We start from the raw sequence: 15,265 nt of genomic DNA, 5'->3' as shown, positions 1-15,265 counted from the left end.
TGATAATAGAGGCCAACTTCCATGCTATCGGGCGTGTCCCGCAGGAGACCCCGAAACTGATGGCCGTTTAGGCCGTCTCCTTGCAGTCTTAGCTTCACCTCACGCAGGTGCCTACACCTGTCAACTGCAGGTGCGTATCCCTCGGGTGGGGATTACGGTTCCTCTGGGGGCCCCATAGTCCTCATACCCATTTAGCATCTCCCATGTCTAGGCTGTTCAGCACTGGATGGAAAATTCACCCATCCAGAGTCACTATAATGGCTGCAACCACCTAGGGGGCTTTGAGTTTAGCACAGAATGTCCCATCACCAAGAGGTTTTAGTTCCAGTCCTCTCAGGAAACAGCGGTGCGGTGGTGGTGGAATCAGGCAGGGCAGAATATGTGGCGGCAGCTTCATCTCTCAGGAACTCCAATGGAATGTCACACCTCCTGCTGGATTGCCTGCAAATTTCTGCACAAACTGGTTAAAGCAGCTTAACCTAAGGCCTGATTCGGTGAATTCGCCCAATGATTCCCTGGTCCCTTTATCTAAAGGGGATTGATGGACGGAGATTCATCTTCTATAACTTCTTCAAGCTGACTCAGGGGCGTTGTCTGTACTTGACCAGGGACCTTAAAAAGTTTAGCCTAGTTTACCAAGGATAACTTCTCCATTTCTCTTTCCAGTTCTGGTATTGTTTAGTGTTTCCATACCATATTCTGAGTTCCTTGTGATAATTTTTAGTAGTTATGCAGCTGCCAAACCCAGCTTCATAATCTTCCTTTAATAAAACTCTACTATGGCATTTCATCTGGTGTCACATTTTAAAACTAGAGACTATGTACACCTATTTTATTTTATTTTTCTTCGAGTCCTGGGGCTGGAACTCAGGGCCTGAACACTGTCTTTGGACTTTCCTCAAGGTTAGAGCTCTGCCACTTGAGCCACAGCACCACTTCCGGCTTTTTTAATGTATGTTATACCAAGGAATGAAACCCAGTTCTTCGTGCATGCTAGGCAGGCACTCTACCACTAGGCCAAACCCCTGGCCCATGTACACCTATTTTAGAGGAGGAATTACAAGGTTACTGCGCACATGACTTCATTTGCAGTTGAACCAAGAATGCAATTCATTTCTAGCATTATCTGTCCAACCTCAAAAAAAAAGGATTATGGGACAAAGGGTAAACGGATGCAGCAGTGGCACTCACTAGACACTGCAGAAAATGACTATGCAACCTGTGTGTGGAGAATGGAGGAAAAAAACTGGGACAGCAGGAGGGAAAGGGTGACACTGTCCAAAAAGAAATGTAGTCTTGCCAGTCATGGTGGCTCACACCTATAAATCCTAGCTATTCAGGAGGCTATGATCTGAGGATCATAGTTCAAAGCCAGCCTGGATAGGAAAGTCCATGAGACCTCTTATATTCAATGAATCACGAGAAAAGCAAAAGTGCCACTGTCGTTCAAAGTGGTAGAATACTAGCCTGGGCAAAAGAGCTCAGGCCCTGAGTTCAAGCCCCAAGACAACCCCTCCACACACAGACACAGACACACACAGACACAGACACACACACACACACACAAGTAAAAGAAATTTGTATTTTCTTTGTATGTGACATTCATTCTAGACTTATCCCTGCCACATAAGTGATCAATAACTATTTCTTAACACACTAGCTTTCTATGTTCTTTATAATATTAAAAACTATCACCATGATCTTTCTTATCTGTGTGTGTATGTGTGTGTGTGTGTGTGTGTGTGTGTGTGTGGACAGAGTGTCACTAGATAGACCAGGCTAACCCATAGAAGAAGTTGAGATCTTGTAGAACATAATTAAGCCCAAAGGAAAAAAATAATCAATGCTTAAGAATAAATTTCTATGTTATTTTAAGAACGCAGGAAAACGTGACCTTGGGAAAAAGTGAGCTTGCTTTCTTTTTTTTTCTTCTTGTCACAAATGTTGGATTAGATGAAGTACTGAATTCCAACATAACGGGATGGCTGTGACCAAGTCGCTTCCTCTCTTTGCCTTCCATTTTCTTATCTTTCAAATGTGAGAACAACATTTAATAATTCATAAGGCCCCTTCCAACCCAGACTCGCATGCTCCTCTAGATTTTCTGCCTGCATGCTCCTCCATAAATGAATATCTTAATCCTAACAATGTTATGACTGAAGGAATGACCATTTTGCTATCCAGAGTATTAGTTAGCCAAGATTTTACTGTACATGAATACATACATACTTAAGACACTAATGCCTATGAGAACATTTGGGACTAGTTAGAAACTGCGGAAACCTCCTAATTCTTTGTAGGGAGTGGTGATTTTAGTGTAGATAATTACCATCTTTTTTTTTTTTTTTTTTGCCAGTCCTGGGCTTGGGCTCAGGGCTTGAGCACTGTCCTTAGACTTTCTCAAGGCTAGCACTCTACCACTTGAGCCTCAGCACCACTTCCAGCTTTTTGCTATGTATGTGGGGTACCGAGGAATCGTACCCGGGTCCTCATGCATGCTAGGCAAGCACTCTACCACTAGGCCAAACTCCCGGCCCCGATAATTACCATCTTGTTGTTGCCTGATCTTCCTTCTCTTAGGCTAGAGAGGGGGCTAGAAGGGGTTTTAAATGGGAAGTGTACAGCAGAAGGGGTGTCCAAAGTGATAACCCCCAAACATGTAAAACACTAGGTCAGCCACTGTCCCTTTTACAGCCTCTGTTCCCTCTGCTTATCCACTCTGACAGAGGAGACTAGAAGAATGAGACTATGCCAGGAATTATTCAGTATGGGACAGGAACCTTTTTAATGAAAGTATTCATGGAAACAAGGAATAGGGTGGTTAGCCCAGTCTCACTTCGATATTGTTTTCATCTTCACTATTCCTCATCTTCTCCCCAAACTTTTAGCCTCCAGTGTACTGGGGGTATGCTTGATTAGAGATGGAATGTTCAAAGGGCAACTCATGGGTCTGTGTTTGAGAAGAAGCTTTGCCTGGGTTGCAGCCTGGCAGAGGCAAGCACAGTCATCTTTTAAGGATCCTAGATGAGGCCATTGAAAGGCCACAGGGCAGGTGAAGGTAAACTGTTAGTTCATCTCATCTTGTGACTGATCTTTAGGCCAAGATGTTATTTTTGTCCAAAGGACTTTGAAGTCATTGAGCTATGTTCAATGTCTCTGAGGGGTGAGGAAACAAAAAAGAAGATCGGGAGACAGAGAAAGAGGGGCTTAGGAGCAATGGAAGTTTAAAAGGTAGGAGGTGCATGGAGCTTGTTTGTTTAAGGTCACGTGATCGTCTGGGAATGTAGCCTCCATGGAGTGCTTGCCTAGCATGCACAAGGCCCCAGATTGCATTCTCGGCATATAAGAAGGAAAGAAAGATGCTCATCCTCTACTCCCTTTTTGCCTCTCCAGTACATATGGTCTATTTATGTGATCTCCCCTCCCAGCCCCCCATTTATCTGATCTTGATCTATCTTGTTCACTGGAGGCAGGCCAGGCCCTGATCCTTAGATTCCTGGCTAAATCTTCAGTGGCAGCTGAATAGCTTTGCTATTCCTGTGTTATGTTACAGCCCTACCATACTACCATTTATTTCCCTTCTTCTTCTTCTCCTCACATGTGTAGGTGAATCCCACAGCCCAGTGTAACCAGGCACTCTTGAAGATGATCTATTGTTCCCACTGCCAGGGGCTCGCGACTGTGAAACCTTGTTACAACTACTGCTCCAACATCATGAGAGGCTGTTTGGCGAACCAAGGGGATCTTGATTTCGAATGGAACAACTTTATAGGTGAGCCTTGGATTGATGTGTTTCAATTGCTACAGGTGGTTCAACCTGTGCACGCACAATGTTCTAGTTCTAGCTGGGTGTAGATAGTTCAAGCCTGAAAAGGGAAGTCTGTGAGATTGTCTCCTATGAACCATCAGAAAACCACAAGTGGCTTTAAGGCTGAAAGTGGTAGAGCGTAGGAACAGCACCCAGGCCCTGAGTTCAAGCCCCAGGACTGGCAAGAAAAAGAAATGCTGTAATTGCCAACTATAAAATCACCGTTTTAGTATTAATTGCCTAGTATTTTCCAGAGTCTCAACTCTGCTCAATACTTTGAAGTTAGTAAAATGATAATTACAAGTAAATGCTCCCTTGAAGGGTAGGATTTCTGAAGATGATTAGATAGAATGAATACCAGCCATGAATCATAATACTCAAAGACCTTTTTGGTATTTTTTTTTGCCTAAAGCTCAGTTTTAGTTTCACATCTGAGCTGACTACTACAATACAAGCCTCGCCATAGCAGTGAAAGCAGCTTTATAAATGTCATATAATGCAACCTCATCTTCCACAACACCTACTTGTTCTTTCTTTGGATCAGGAGAACTCTGGAAATTTAAGGATTTTATTTTTATAGGGGATTTAACTGTCAGGAACTACTCTTGTGGGAGCAGGAGGACTTTTCCTCTGGTAATCTAAGAAATGATTCCTAGCCAGGGGCTAGTAGCACATGCCTGTAATCTTAGATACTCAGGAGGCTGAGATCTGGGGAATCACAGTTTAAAGCCAGCTTGGACAGGAAAAGTCTTTGAGCCTCTTATTACCAATTAATCATTTGAGCAAAAGAGCTGAGACACAAGGCCTAAGCCCTGAGTTCAAGCCCCAAGACCAAAAAAGAAGAAAAAGAAAAACCTGTATATACCTTCCAAATAGGATTAATTATGACTTTTTAGCAAAAGCACAATTAAACCTAATTCAAACACCTAGCCATCAAATAGTTTGCCTACTAAGTGCATATAATATTAGTCCTGAGATTTCAATGACCAGCAGTAAAGCCTCCAGTGTAGAGTATTAGAGGAATTTTGCACATTTACTAGCAACTTGCAAAAAACAAACTCACTTTCCCCATCCCCCAGTGACATTTGCATAATTATAGAGTTGGAGTGTCTTTATAGGAACTTATTTTTCACTTATTTGTCCACGTCATGGGAACATGCATATAATTTGCAAGGTTTTGGGGGGGGGGGTTGTTGTTGTTTTGTTTGGTTTTTTTTTTTGGTGGGGATGAATTGGGGTTGGAGAATGCTTTTTAGTTTGCACGAGAGCTAATTACCATATTAACTCTGTTTGAAAGTGCATCAGTAAATTGGTTCCAACAGATTCTTGAGAATACTAACACAGGAAAAAAAAAGTGAATATTAAGCACTTCAACACAATTGTGGCCTAAATAGCTCAAAGCAAGAAGGCCTGCCTGAAAAAAAAAAGTCTTTTTACACTTGGAGAAGCAGAATCTCATGAAAGGGAAGACTCTGTCTCTCTCTCCCCTCCTCCTCCCCTTCCCCTCCTCCCCTTCATGGCAGAAACCCTCTCTCATTTAACAAAGCCTGTCTGTCTGATCCGCTTACTCAAATGTCAAGTTTATAATTTACTTCCTGTATTTGAGGTTGTTTTGTTTTGTTTTGCCAGTCCTGGGACTTTGAACTCAGGGCCTGGGCACTGTCCTTGGGCTTTCTCAAGGCTACAGCTCTACAACTTGAGCCACAGCACCACTTCCAGCTTTTTTTTTTCTGTGTATGTGGTTCCAAGGTATTGAACCTGGGTCTTCATGCATGCTAGACAAGCACTCTACCTTTAGGCCAAACTCCCGGCCCCCAATTTTTTATGTATGTGTGTGTGGGTCATGGGACTTGAACTTGGCCTGGGCGCTGTCCCTGAGCTCTTCAGCTCAAGGCTACTGCCCTATCCTTGAGCCAAACCCCACTTCCCATTTTCTAGAGGTTAATTGGAGATAAGAGTCTCAGGTTCTTTTGTGCCCAGGCTGGCTTTGAACCTTGATCCTCAAGTCTCAGCCTCCAGAGTAGGTAGGATTATAGGCGTGAGCCACCAGCATCAGGCAAGGGATTTTTTTTCCATCTTGTTCCATTTTTCCCTTTTTTTTGCAATGCTGATGCTTGAACTCAGGGCATTGTAGTTGCTAGACAGGCGCTCTACCTCCTGAGCCACACCACACTAACAGTCCCTTGTTGCATTGGTGATTTTCAGTGCAAATTCTTGCTTTATACCTAAGCAAGTCTGGACTTTGATCCTCCTACTTAAGGTCTCCCTGCATCAGTGGGGATGACAGTTGTGCTTCATAGTGCTTACTCATTGGTGGAGATTGAGTCTTTGGGAACGTTTCTGTCCTGACTGGCCTTAGACACGGATACCTTCATCTCAGCCTTTCTGAGCAGCCAGGACTACAGGCTTGAGCCTGTAAGTTCTGATTATTGGCAGCACAATGCCAAAGAAATGGCTTTGCCTCTGAGAAGGGGATGCCTGGTTGCTGGGACTATCAGGATGGATAACTCCAGTGTTCTAGATCTTTCAGTATAGGATGGAATACTTTTCCAAGACTGCTTCTTGTAACTATGCCCTCCCTCTCTGCCTCCTTTCACAATTTGTTCAGGAATTGCTGGGGAAGTCTCTCAACTCTTACCAAATAGACTCAATTATGTAAAACAACTTAGATCTCATTTGCGGGGGGTGGAGGGGTGAGGAGATGCTGTTAATATGAAACCTTCAATCTGAAAAACAAGTTAAATACCTCCCCACCACTACCAGAAGCTGGTTTCTGGGAAAACACCAAAGTGACCATCTCCTGGGGCATTGTTTTTTGGGGGTGTCCTTTTTTTGCTCAAGGTTAGCATTCTACCACTTTGATCTAAAGATCTACTTCTGGTTTTAGGGTAATTCGTTGGAAATAAAAGAATCTCATAGAATTTCCCAAAGGGATTGACTTTGAACCATGATCCGTCACATCTCAGCCTCCTGTGTAGCTAGGATGATAGGTGTGAGCCACCAGTTACTAGCTTATTCCCCTTTAGGGGGGCTGCTGTAGAGCAGATGGGGAGCCAATTCTGACTTCCTTCTGGGGTTGGAAGCAACTTTGGCTCCCAAACGATGGGCTGCTGGCAGAACACATCCTCAGTCACATTCTTCAGCCATGCAACACACAGCACCATGGTACCAGCACCAACAAAGGCCCGGCTTCAGTCTCTATTCCCAGGCCCTTGTATATGGCCGGCCAGCTCAGAGTTTACAAAGGCACAAACAGCCAAAAGAATCAGGGTTTATGTTTCCTTTCAGTCTTTCACAAACACATTAATGAGCTGGCTTTTCCTCACCATGAGAGGCATAAGTAGGTACAAAATGCACTGTTTTTTTTCCTTTTCTTCTTCAAACCTCTGCATTTGGGATGTTTATTATCTATCTATTCATAATATTTTTATTTGGAGCCAGCCATGGTCGTGGGTTTATGAAGGCATTGTGCTTTCCGTTCGTGGCAGCTCACTAATGCCTTCACAATGCTGAACACATTTAAGTTGTGCTCCACTTGTTTACAGAAATCTTTTGCCAGCACATTGCTGCACTCTATGAGATGGAAAATGTCCTTTTGTTTTGTTTTAAGAAAAATGTTGATTCCCAAAGAGCTATCTTGGAGCTAGTGACATTAGAATTGGAGTTGAAAGTTTGAGAGTTGTCTGTTCAAAATGTGTAGCATCTCTCCTAGACTGAAGGTGGAAGATTTGTGACCAAATTTGGTTTAAGTAATAGGCTGCAGTGGAGAAGGTACCCAGTCTTCTGGAAAGTAATCCAAACTGTGATTCCCAGATTTTAGCTATGATTACAGATATAAGAGGAAATATCCTATTCACACAATTATAGTCTATCATGGCTAAATCCCTTTCCTGTCCAGGATGGCTTCAAATCATGATCCGCAGATCTCAGCCTCCTGCGTAGTTAGGATCACTAATCCTCATATATGACAAGAAATCAAATAGAACATTGATTGTTTAAATGAATCTTCATTTTTCTGGGAAACATTGGAACTCTGAGTCTAAACATGGCGATTGGGCAATGAGTGAGGATGAACACTGTATCTTGTAGTATGTTTTTACTTGAATCAGAAGAGATACATGTTTTATTTTAAAATAAACTGAGGTCATTACATTTGAAATTGGAAGTTTACCTTAATTCCTTTACTTAGCTGAGCACTGGTGGCTTATGCCTGTCATCCTAGCTGTTCAAGAGGCTGAGATCTAAGGATCACTGAGATCTCAAAACCAACCAAGGAAGAACAGTCTATGAGACTCTTATGTCCAGTTAATCACCAGAAAAATCAGAAGTGGCACCGTGGCTCGCAGTGATAGACCACCAACCTTAAGCAAAAAGAGCTCAGGGGCAGTGCGCAGGCCCTGAGTGTAAGCCCCATGACCGAGAAAAAAAGAATTTGTATTATTTAATGTTTTATTTTTTGAAAGGTCACTATAATTCCTAGAATGCTTTCACTTACATTCTCCCAAGTATGTTTCCTTCAAGGATCGTGAAGGGGAAATAAACAATGGATATACCAGGATTTTAACTGACTTCTGGTTTTGACTCAGAAGTAGAAAAACCCTAGGCACATCCTAGGAGAACTTGCTTTAGCTTGTTGGTTAGTCATCCTCTAGTCCTTAATTTGTCAGCCTGGTACTGGCTCAGATCTTCCAATGATAGCCACTTACCCACGAACAAATGAATAATCCACAGAATGGAAGATTCCTCACTGGGTTCCTTGTTGTAGAATAAAACATTTCATCTGGTCCTTTCATACTTTAGAGAATGAAGACAATTTGTTGTCATAGAAATTTATATAAAAACCTAAGAAATGGATCTTGCTAGACAAGGCTCATGCCTATAATCCCAGCTTAATTAGGAGGCTAAGATGTGAGGATCACAGTTCAAAGCCAACCCAGGCAGAAAAGTCCATGAGATTCTTACCTCCAGTTAATCAACAAAGATCCAGAGGTGAAGGTGTGGCTCAAGTAGTAGAGTATTAGCATTGAATGACAAAGCCAAGGGACATCCACAATGCCCTGAGTTCAAGCCACAGCAAGAGCACAAGAAATAAATGGCTAGAGTCATGACTCAAGTGGTAGAATGCCACCCTTCTGACAAAAAAAGGAACAACAACAAAAAGGCAGAATGGAATTCCTGAATTCAAACCCCAGTATTGGGTAGGGGAATAGAAGAGTATGAAAAAATATTTTAAGTACAAAAATCGAAAATAATGAGACTGATTACCCAAGGTTGTTCTAGAAATAATGCTTTTCCTCTCTTGTGGTACCATTCTTCCCCAATTCTCACATTAGATGCCATGCTGTTGGTGGCAGAGAGGCTTGAGGGTCCTTTTAACATTGAATCGGTCATGGATCCTATCGATGTGAAGATCTCTGATGCCATCATGAACATGCAGGACAATAGCGTTCAAGTGTCCCAGAAGGTAATGAAAACTGGAAAGTGGTGGCAGGAGAGGGAGGCCCCCCCCCTCCACTTGCCATGTGACTTCCATGATGCATCCATCCTTACTTCCATGCAGGTTTTCCAGGGCTGTGGACCCCCCAAACCCCTCCCAGCTGGACGAATTTCCCGTTCCATTTCCGAAAGTGCCTTCAGTGCCCGCTTCAGACCTTATCATCCAGAGCAACGCCCAACCACAGCAGCTGGCACTAGTTTGGACCGACTGGTAAGCACTTTGGTGGGGGACTAGCCATGTTTAATGATCTATATGATGATGTATAATATATAAGCTTAATCCTGAATAAATACAATTTGGGGAGGGGCTACCCATTTCATGTCAGGAAATAAGTACATTTCTTTATATTTGTTTTGGGGCAATGTGTTGTCTTCTCCCCACCCCCCACCACCAAGCTTTTGTGTTCAAGATTAGCACTTTTACCACTTTGCCACAGTTCTACTTTTGGCTTTTTTGGTGACTAATTGGAGATAAGAATCTCAAGGACTTTCATGCCTGAGCTGGCTTTAAATCATGAAGCGTGATCCACCTGTCTCAGCCTCTTGGCTAGCTAGAATTATAGGCTTGAGCTGTGAATGTCTGACTTCAAAGTACAAACTTGATCCGGATGTTTTATTTCTGACTACAGTTGAAAATGAATTGGATACCACTTATTTATAAATGTTTAAGGGCCGGGAGCATAGCCTTAGTGGTAGAGTGCTCACCTAGCATGTATGAAGCCCTGGGTTCAATTTTTCCTACACACATACACAGAAACAGCTGGAAGTGGCCCTGTGGTTCAAGTGGCAGACTGTTAGCCTTGAGCAAAAAGTGACCAAGGACAGTGCCCAGACCCTGAGTTCAAGCCCCAGGACTGGTGGGGGGGGGGGAAGAAAGAAAAGAAAGCAGAAAATAAAAGAAAGAAACTAGATAGATAGATAGATAGATAGATAGATAGATAGATAGATAGATAGATAGATAGATAGAGTTTGAGGGCTGAGAATGTGGCTTAGTGAGGTAGAGCTCTTGCCTAGCACTCTGAGACCCTGAGTTTGACCCCTCAATACCCACTAAACAAAATAAGAAAGGAAGAAAGAAAGAAAAAGAAACAAAGAAAAGAATGAAACATTATCAAAAAGGTACTTCCAAAAGTGGTAAAGATTTTGTGTTGTTTTATATCCATTTTTTTCCTGTCCTCTTCATTAGGTCACTGATGTTAAGGAGAAACTGAAACAGGCCAAGAAATTCTGGTCATCTCTCCCTAGCAATGTGTGTAATGACGAGAGGATGGCTGCAGGAAATGGCAACGAAGATGACTGCTGGAATGGCAAAGGCAAAAGCAGGTGAGCTGGTGTTGCATGTATTTGCAACCTCTCTCTTCATAAACTGGATGACCTTGGGGGGCGTTTGGGAGCCAGTCACTTGTCAATGGACATCTTGAGAAGCTGGATCATGGTTGACAGAAGTCGTGTGAAAGGCCTGGGATTTTGTAGTACAGGGTTGAAAAGATCCCCAGATCCTTGTTCAGGGTACTGGGTTTATACTTCTATTCCATAGCTCTGTGACTTAGGTAAGTATGCATTCTGAAAAAGCTAGACTCTGACATTTAAACACTTCAAACAGCATGGTTTGCAAAAGCTCCTGGCCAAATGAGAGCAACAAAGACCTATGTGCAGGAAAAGGAGCCATCAGAGTTCATTACAAATGGCAGCACTTCCGTTGAATTGTGCTCCGTAGAAATAGTGGAATCTAGCAGAACTATATGATAAAAATCCCTTTGCACTTTCCTTTTTGCTTTCCTGAATCATGTTCATGGTCTCATTTCTGCCTTCAGGTACCTGTTTGCAGTGACTGGAAATGGCTTAGCCAACCAGGGCAATAACCCAGAGGTTCAAGTGGACACTAGTAAGCCAGACATAGTGGTCCTTCGTCAAATCATGGCTCTGCGGGTTATGACTAGTAAAATGAAGAATGCTTACAATGGGAATGATGTGGACTTCTTTGATATCAGTAAGCCTTTTCAGTTTTCAAGTATGAGCTTTATTAGTGGTGGTGGTGGTGATGGTTTTATGTTTTGTTTTGCTTTTTCTTTCTTTGTGTGTGTGTGTGTGTGTGTGTGTGTGTGTGTGTGTGTGTGTGTGTGGTTTGTTTCATTGGGTATTTTGTTTTGGGGTTTTTGTACTGGTCCTGAGGCTTGAACTCAAGGCTTGGGTGCTGTCCCTGAGCTTCATTTGCTCAAGGCTAATGCTCTACCACTTGAGCCATTGCTACATTTTCAGCTAGTTTGGTGGGTCATTGGAGATAAAGAGTCTCACAAATTTTCTTCCCTGGGTTGGCTTTCAACCACGATCCTCAGATCTCAGCCTCCATAGTAGCTAGGATTACAGATGTGAGCCACTGCTGCTCATCTACATGTATGTATATACATTTATATACATACATGTGTGTATATAGATACATCCTTGTATGTATATGTGCTTATATGTGCATATGTATATATGTGTGCCTTGTGATCAGAGCACATGGGATGAAATTTCTTTTCTCTTTCTGTCCACACAGGTGATGAAAGCAGTGGCGAAGGAAGCGGTAGTGGGTGTGAATACCACCAGTGCCCTTGGGAGTTAGAGTACAATGCCACTGACTTTGCAGGGAAGAATGCCAATGATAAAGCCGACAGTGCTGGGGTCCGCATTGGCGCCCAGCCCTACCTCCTCATTCTCTTCTGCATCTGCTTCCTAGTTATGCAGAGAGAGTGGAGATAATTCTCAAAATGCTGAGATTTTAAAAAAAAAAAAGGGTTCATTGTCAGAAAGTTAAAAGGCACCGGATATATCACTTTTCTACCATCCTAGTGACTTTGCTTTTTAAAGATGGAATGGACAACAATGTACAGTTTTTACTATGTGGCCACTGGTTTAAAAAAAAAAAAAGCGCTGACTCTTTTTTCCCCCCTTTCATTTAATGGAATAGGGGACAGAAGGCACTCATACGTAAAGATGCTTTCTATCCCTCTGAATCATGTTAAATGTGGCTAACAGTTAGGTACTGAACTGTAGTTAGTTGTGCGTTTGTGAATTTATCACTATTGTTTGTTTGTTTGTTTGTTTTTTTCCCTCATTTTGTTTGGTGTTCCCCCCCACAATTATGATTTCACCTTGTTTCTTACAAGAAAACCAGGGTCCTTTCTTGGCATGTAACATGTACGTATTTCTGAAATATTAAATAGCTGTACAGAAGCAGGTTTTATTTATCATGTTATCTTATTAAAAGTAAAAGCCCAACAAGCCGTAAAATTTCCATTTATCCCTGTTATTTTACTAGCTGCCTTATCTGGAAAGAAGTGGAGGTGATATGGGGTTTTGATTGTTATTAAATGAACATGGAAGGTACAAGTAGCCACTTGTATCTACAGTCTGGGCCACTTGTCAGATTGTAGTCAGACATCCAGATAAGAAGGGTATAACTTTATCACTGGTGATTAGAAGAGACAACGGATGGCCCATTTTGATTGAGTTGGATTACTAAGCTAAGAGCACATATAGGTCCACTTCCTAAAACTGTTTATACTTAAAGTGTACTTCTTCCTATGAGAAAAAAAGAGCCTTGGCGTAGAAGGCATTTGGGCTATACCCATTATCACACAATCGTGCTTGCATTTCAGAATGTTGTTAAGTTGTTTTTAAACCAGGCTAGTTAACCAACCACTGTGTAACCGTTTTCACATCCATCTTGACCTGTTTTCAATGTTTGTCCCAGTGGCAGCACTGAATGACCAGCAGTGTCACTTTGCTTCTCTGTTAGCAGAGTGAGGCTGATTTTAAACCCATCCATATAAAGGAGCTGGCTACATGCGAGTCAGAATTGGGATAAAGCTTTTGGGCTCAGGGAATAGCTGTCAACACTTAACGCAAAGTTTTGGTCTCTTGTATATGCATTTGCATTGTTTCTAGATCCCAGTTGTTTTTTCTTTTTGTTTTTTGGGTTTTCTTTTTTCCTTCAAGAGATGTAAGATGTCTAATTGGAGTCTTTTTCTTGCCCAGCCCACTCTGGTCAGTAAAGCAAAGGACTTGCAGTGATTTATAGGCGTGTACCACCTCTACCAGCCAATCAGCTCATTGTGGGAGGGAGAGAACAAGTTGTCCAGATTTTCTCATTTATTAATGGGGGGGCGCAAATGGGAGGAGATAGAGCTGAGAAGATCCATCTTATCGCTGACCCTTGGCCACTTACACAACTGGCAAAGGCCCTATCTATTGTTCTAGGCCAAAGATTGACAATTGCCTTGCCCCTTAAAACCCCTTTCTTTGTGTCCTCACCAAAAGACAGCTCATAAAACCAGGAGAATGTAACAGATCATTTTAAAAGGAGATTCTTCAGAAAGATTCAAATTCTGTAAAGTTTCTTCCGGTTCTGGACAGCCATGGAAATCCCAACCAATTTTATAGAACCAAAAAAACCCAAAAAAACAAAAAAAACCTAGAGAGGTTGTTTGTGTTATTGTTCACTTTTCAGTTATAAGAGTAATTCTCTATTTTTATATTGAAACATAATTACTTGATAGCTCAGGGTCTACATTTCATTCAATTTTGTTTTTGCTTTTGTTTTTGTTTTTGTTTTTTTAAACACCAAATTCTGCAGAATGGTCAAAATGGAATCTTGGGGGCTATTGTAAACAGAGGCTTGATTTTATTAGAAGTAGTCAGTTATTTATTAAAGCATGATGTTAATAAAATAGGCATATTCTGGCTGGTGTGTGTAAGTGTTCTTTTTTTTTTAAGAAAAATCAAATCACAGAAGACATAAAATTGAGAAGGCACTCCATTTATGTATGAGGAAAAATAGATTGTAAATAGCGAAGCTGCCTTGCAAAATGTGCTATTTGCTAACTACCTCAGTTGTGAGGAATTTCCTTTTTAGCTTAGACTGCTATTACTTTTTGCTTGGTAGAAAAGAATCTAGTCTCCAAAATATGGCTCAAAGAGTTCTCCCCATAGATCTTGTTAGATTGGTTTTAATTTAAAACCTTGAACTCTGCCCAGCTGTTTTCTTTCAGTCAAGTTCTCTAAGCCAATAACATTTTCCGAATTAAAAAATTCTTGAAGGTTCTTCTGAGCTCTTACTGATTTGTTTTCTTTTTTTTGCGTCCCCCCTCCTGTTACCCTCTTATTATTTAAATTATCTCTTGCTTTTGAACTTGAACTATGAAATAAACAAATAGATTTTTCCATTCAGGTCTCACTGGTTAACTCTTGGCTTCTGACCAGCTGACAGCTTCTTTGCTTCTGTTCCCCCCAAAAGAATAAAGACAAGTTGAATATCTTAAAACCTTTAGAGCTTGGACTTTTGCGAAATGAATAACAAGTAAACGTGTTAAGTTTTATAGTCATTTATAAGTTATTTTTGCTTTCAAAGGCTTTACCTACTTTTTGTATCTTAAGACCTTTGAAGAATTTTAGATTTAGCTGGGCCCTGGTGGCTCACACCTGTAATCCTAGCTACTCAGGAGGCTGAGATCTGAGGATCGAGGTTCAAAACTGGCTCAGGTACTAAAGGCTGTGAGACTCAATTCTCCAATTAAGCACCAGAAAACTAGAAGTGGCACTGTGGCTCAAGTGGTAGAGTGCTAGCCTTTAGCTAAACTGCTCAGGGATAACGCCCAGAGTATTAGATGCCTGACGGTTATGATGATGGTAGAACCAAAATTAAAACAGGTGTAAACTGTCTTTCACAAACATTACTCCTTTTGTGTTGGCAGAATGTGTCAATTTGGATAGCAAAAGGCTAATAAATTAATGGCAGTATCTACTAGAGAAGGGCTGCGTATGTATAAAATGTGAAAATAAAAATCTGTGTGTGGGGGGGGGGGGTGGTGTGTTTGTGTCAGACCAGAGCTTGAAATACCTACCACTTCTGGAGGTAGTTAATTGGACATAAGAATTTCACAGCCTAGGACCTGGAGTACAGCTTAGTGGTAGAGTGCT

General features: G+C 41.8%; 1 protein-coding gene across 1 annotated transcript in view; it reads left to right on the top strand.

The window, feature by feature from the left end:
• Nucleotides 1–14,031, top strand: part of Gpc4 (glypican 4) — a 110,525-nt gene extending 96,494 nt beyond the window's left edge. The window contains exons 4-9 of the mRNA XM_090326768.1: nucleotides 3,607–3,772; nucleotides 9,142–9,272; nucleotides 9,369–9,515; nucleotides 10,491–10,627; nucleotides 11,119–11,294; nucleotides 11,844–14,031. Coding sequence (XP_090182894.1) covers nucleotides 3,607–3,772; nucleotides 9,142–9,272; nucleotides 9,369–9,515; nucleotides 10,491–10,627; nucleotides 11,119–11,294; nucleotides 11,844–12,046 — 960 coding nt within the window. The 3' untranslated portion in view covers nucleotides 12,047–14,031. The remainder of the gene's footprint in view (nucleotides 1–3,606; nucleotides 3,773–9,141; nucleotides 9,273–9,368; nucleotides 9,516–10,490; nucleotides 10,628–11,118; nucleotides 11,295–11,843) is intronic.
• The last annotated feature ends 1,234 nt before the right edge of the window (nucleotides 14,032–15,265 follow it).

The sequence above is a fragment of the Megascapheus bottae genome, chromosome X (genome assembly GCF_031878675.1).
Source record: "Megascapheus bottae isolate mThoBot1 chromosome X, mThoBot2.hap1, whole genome shotgun sequence".
Lineage (NCBI taxonomy): Eukaryota > Metazoa > Chordata > Mammalia > Rodentia > Geomyidae > Megascapheus > Megascapheus bottae.
The sequence above is the reverse complement of the archived record's forward strand: the minus strand, read 5'-3'. Positions and strand labels throughout refer to the sequence as shown.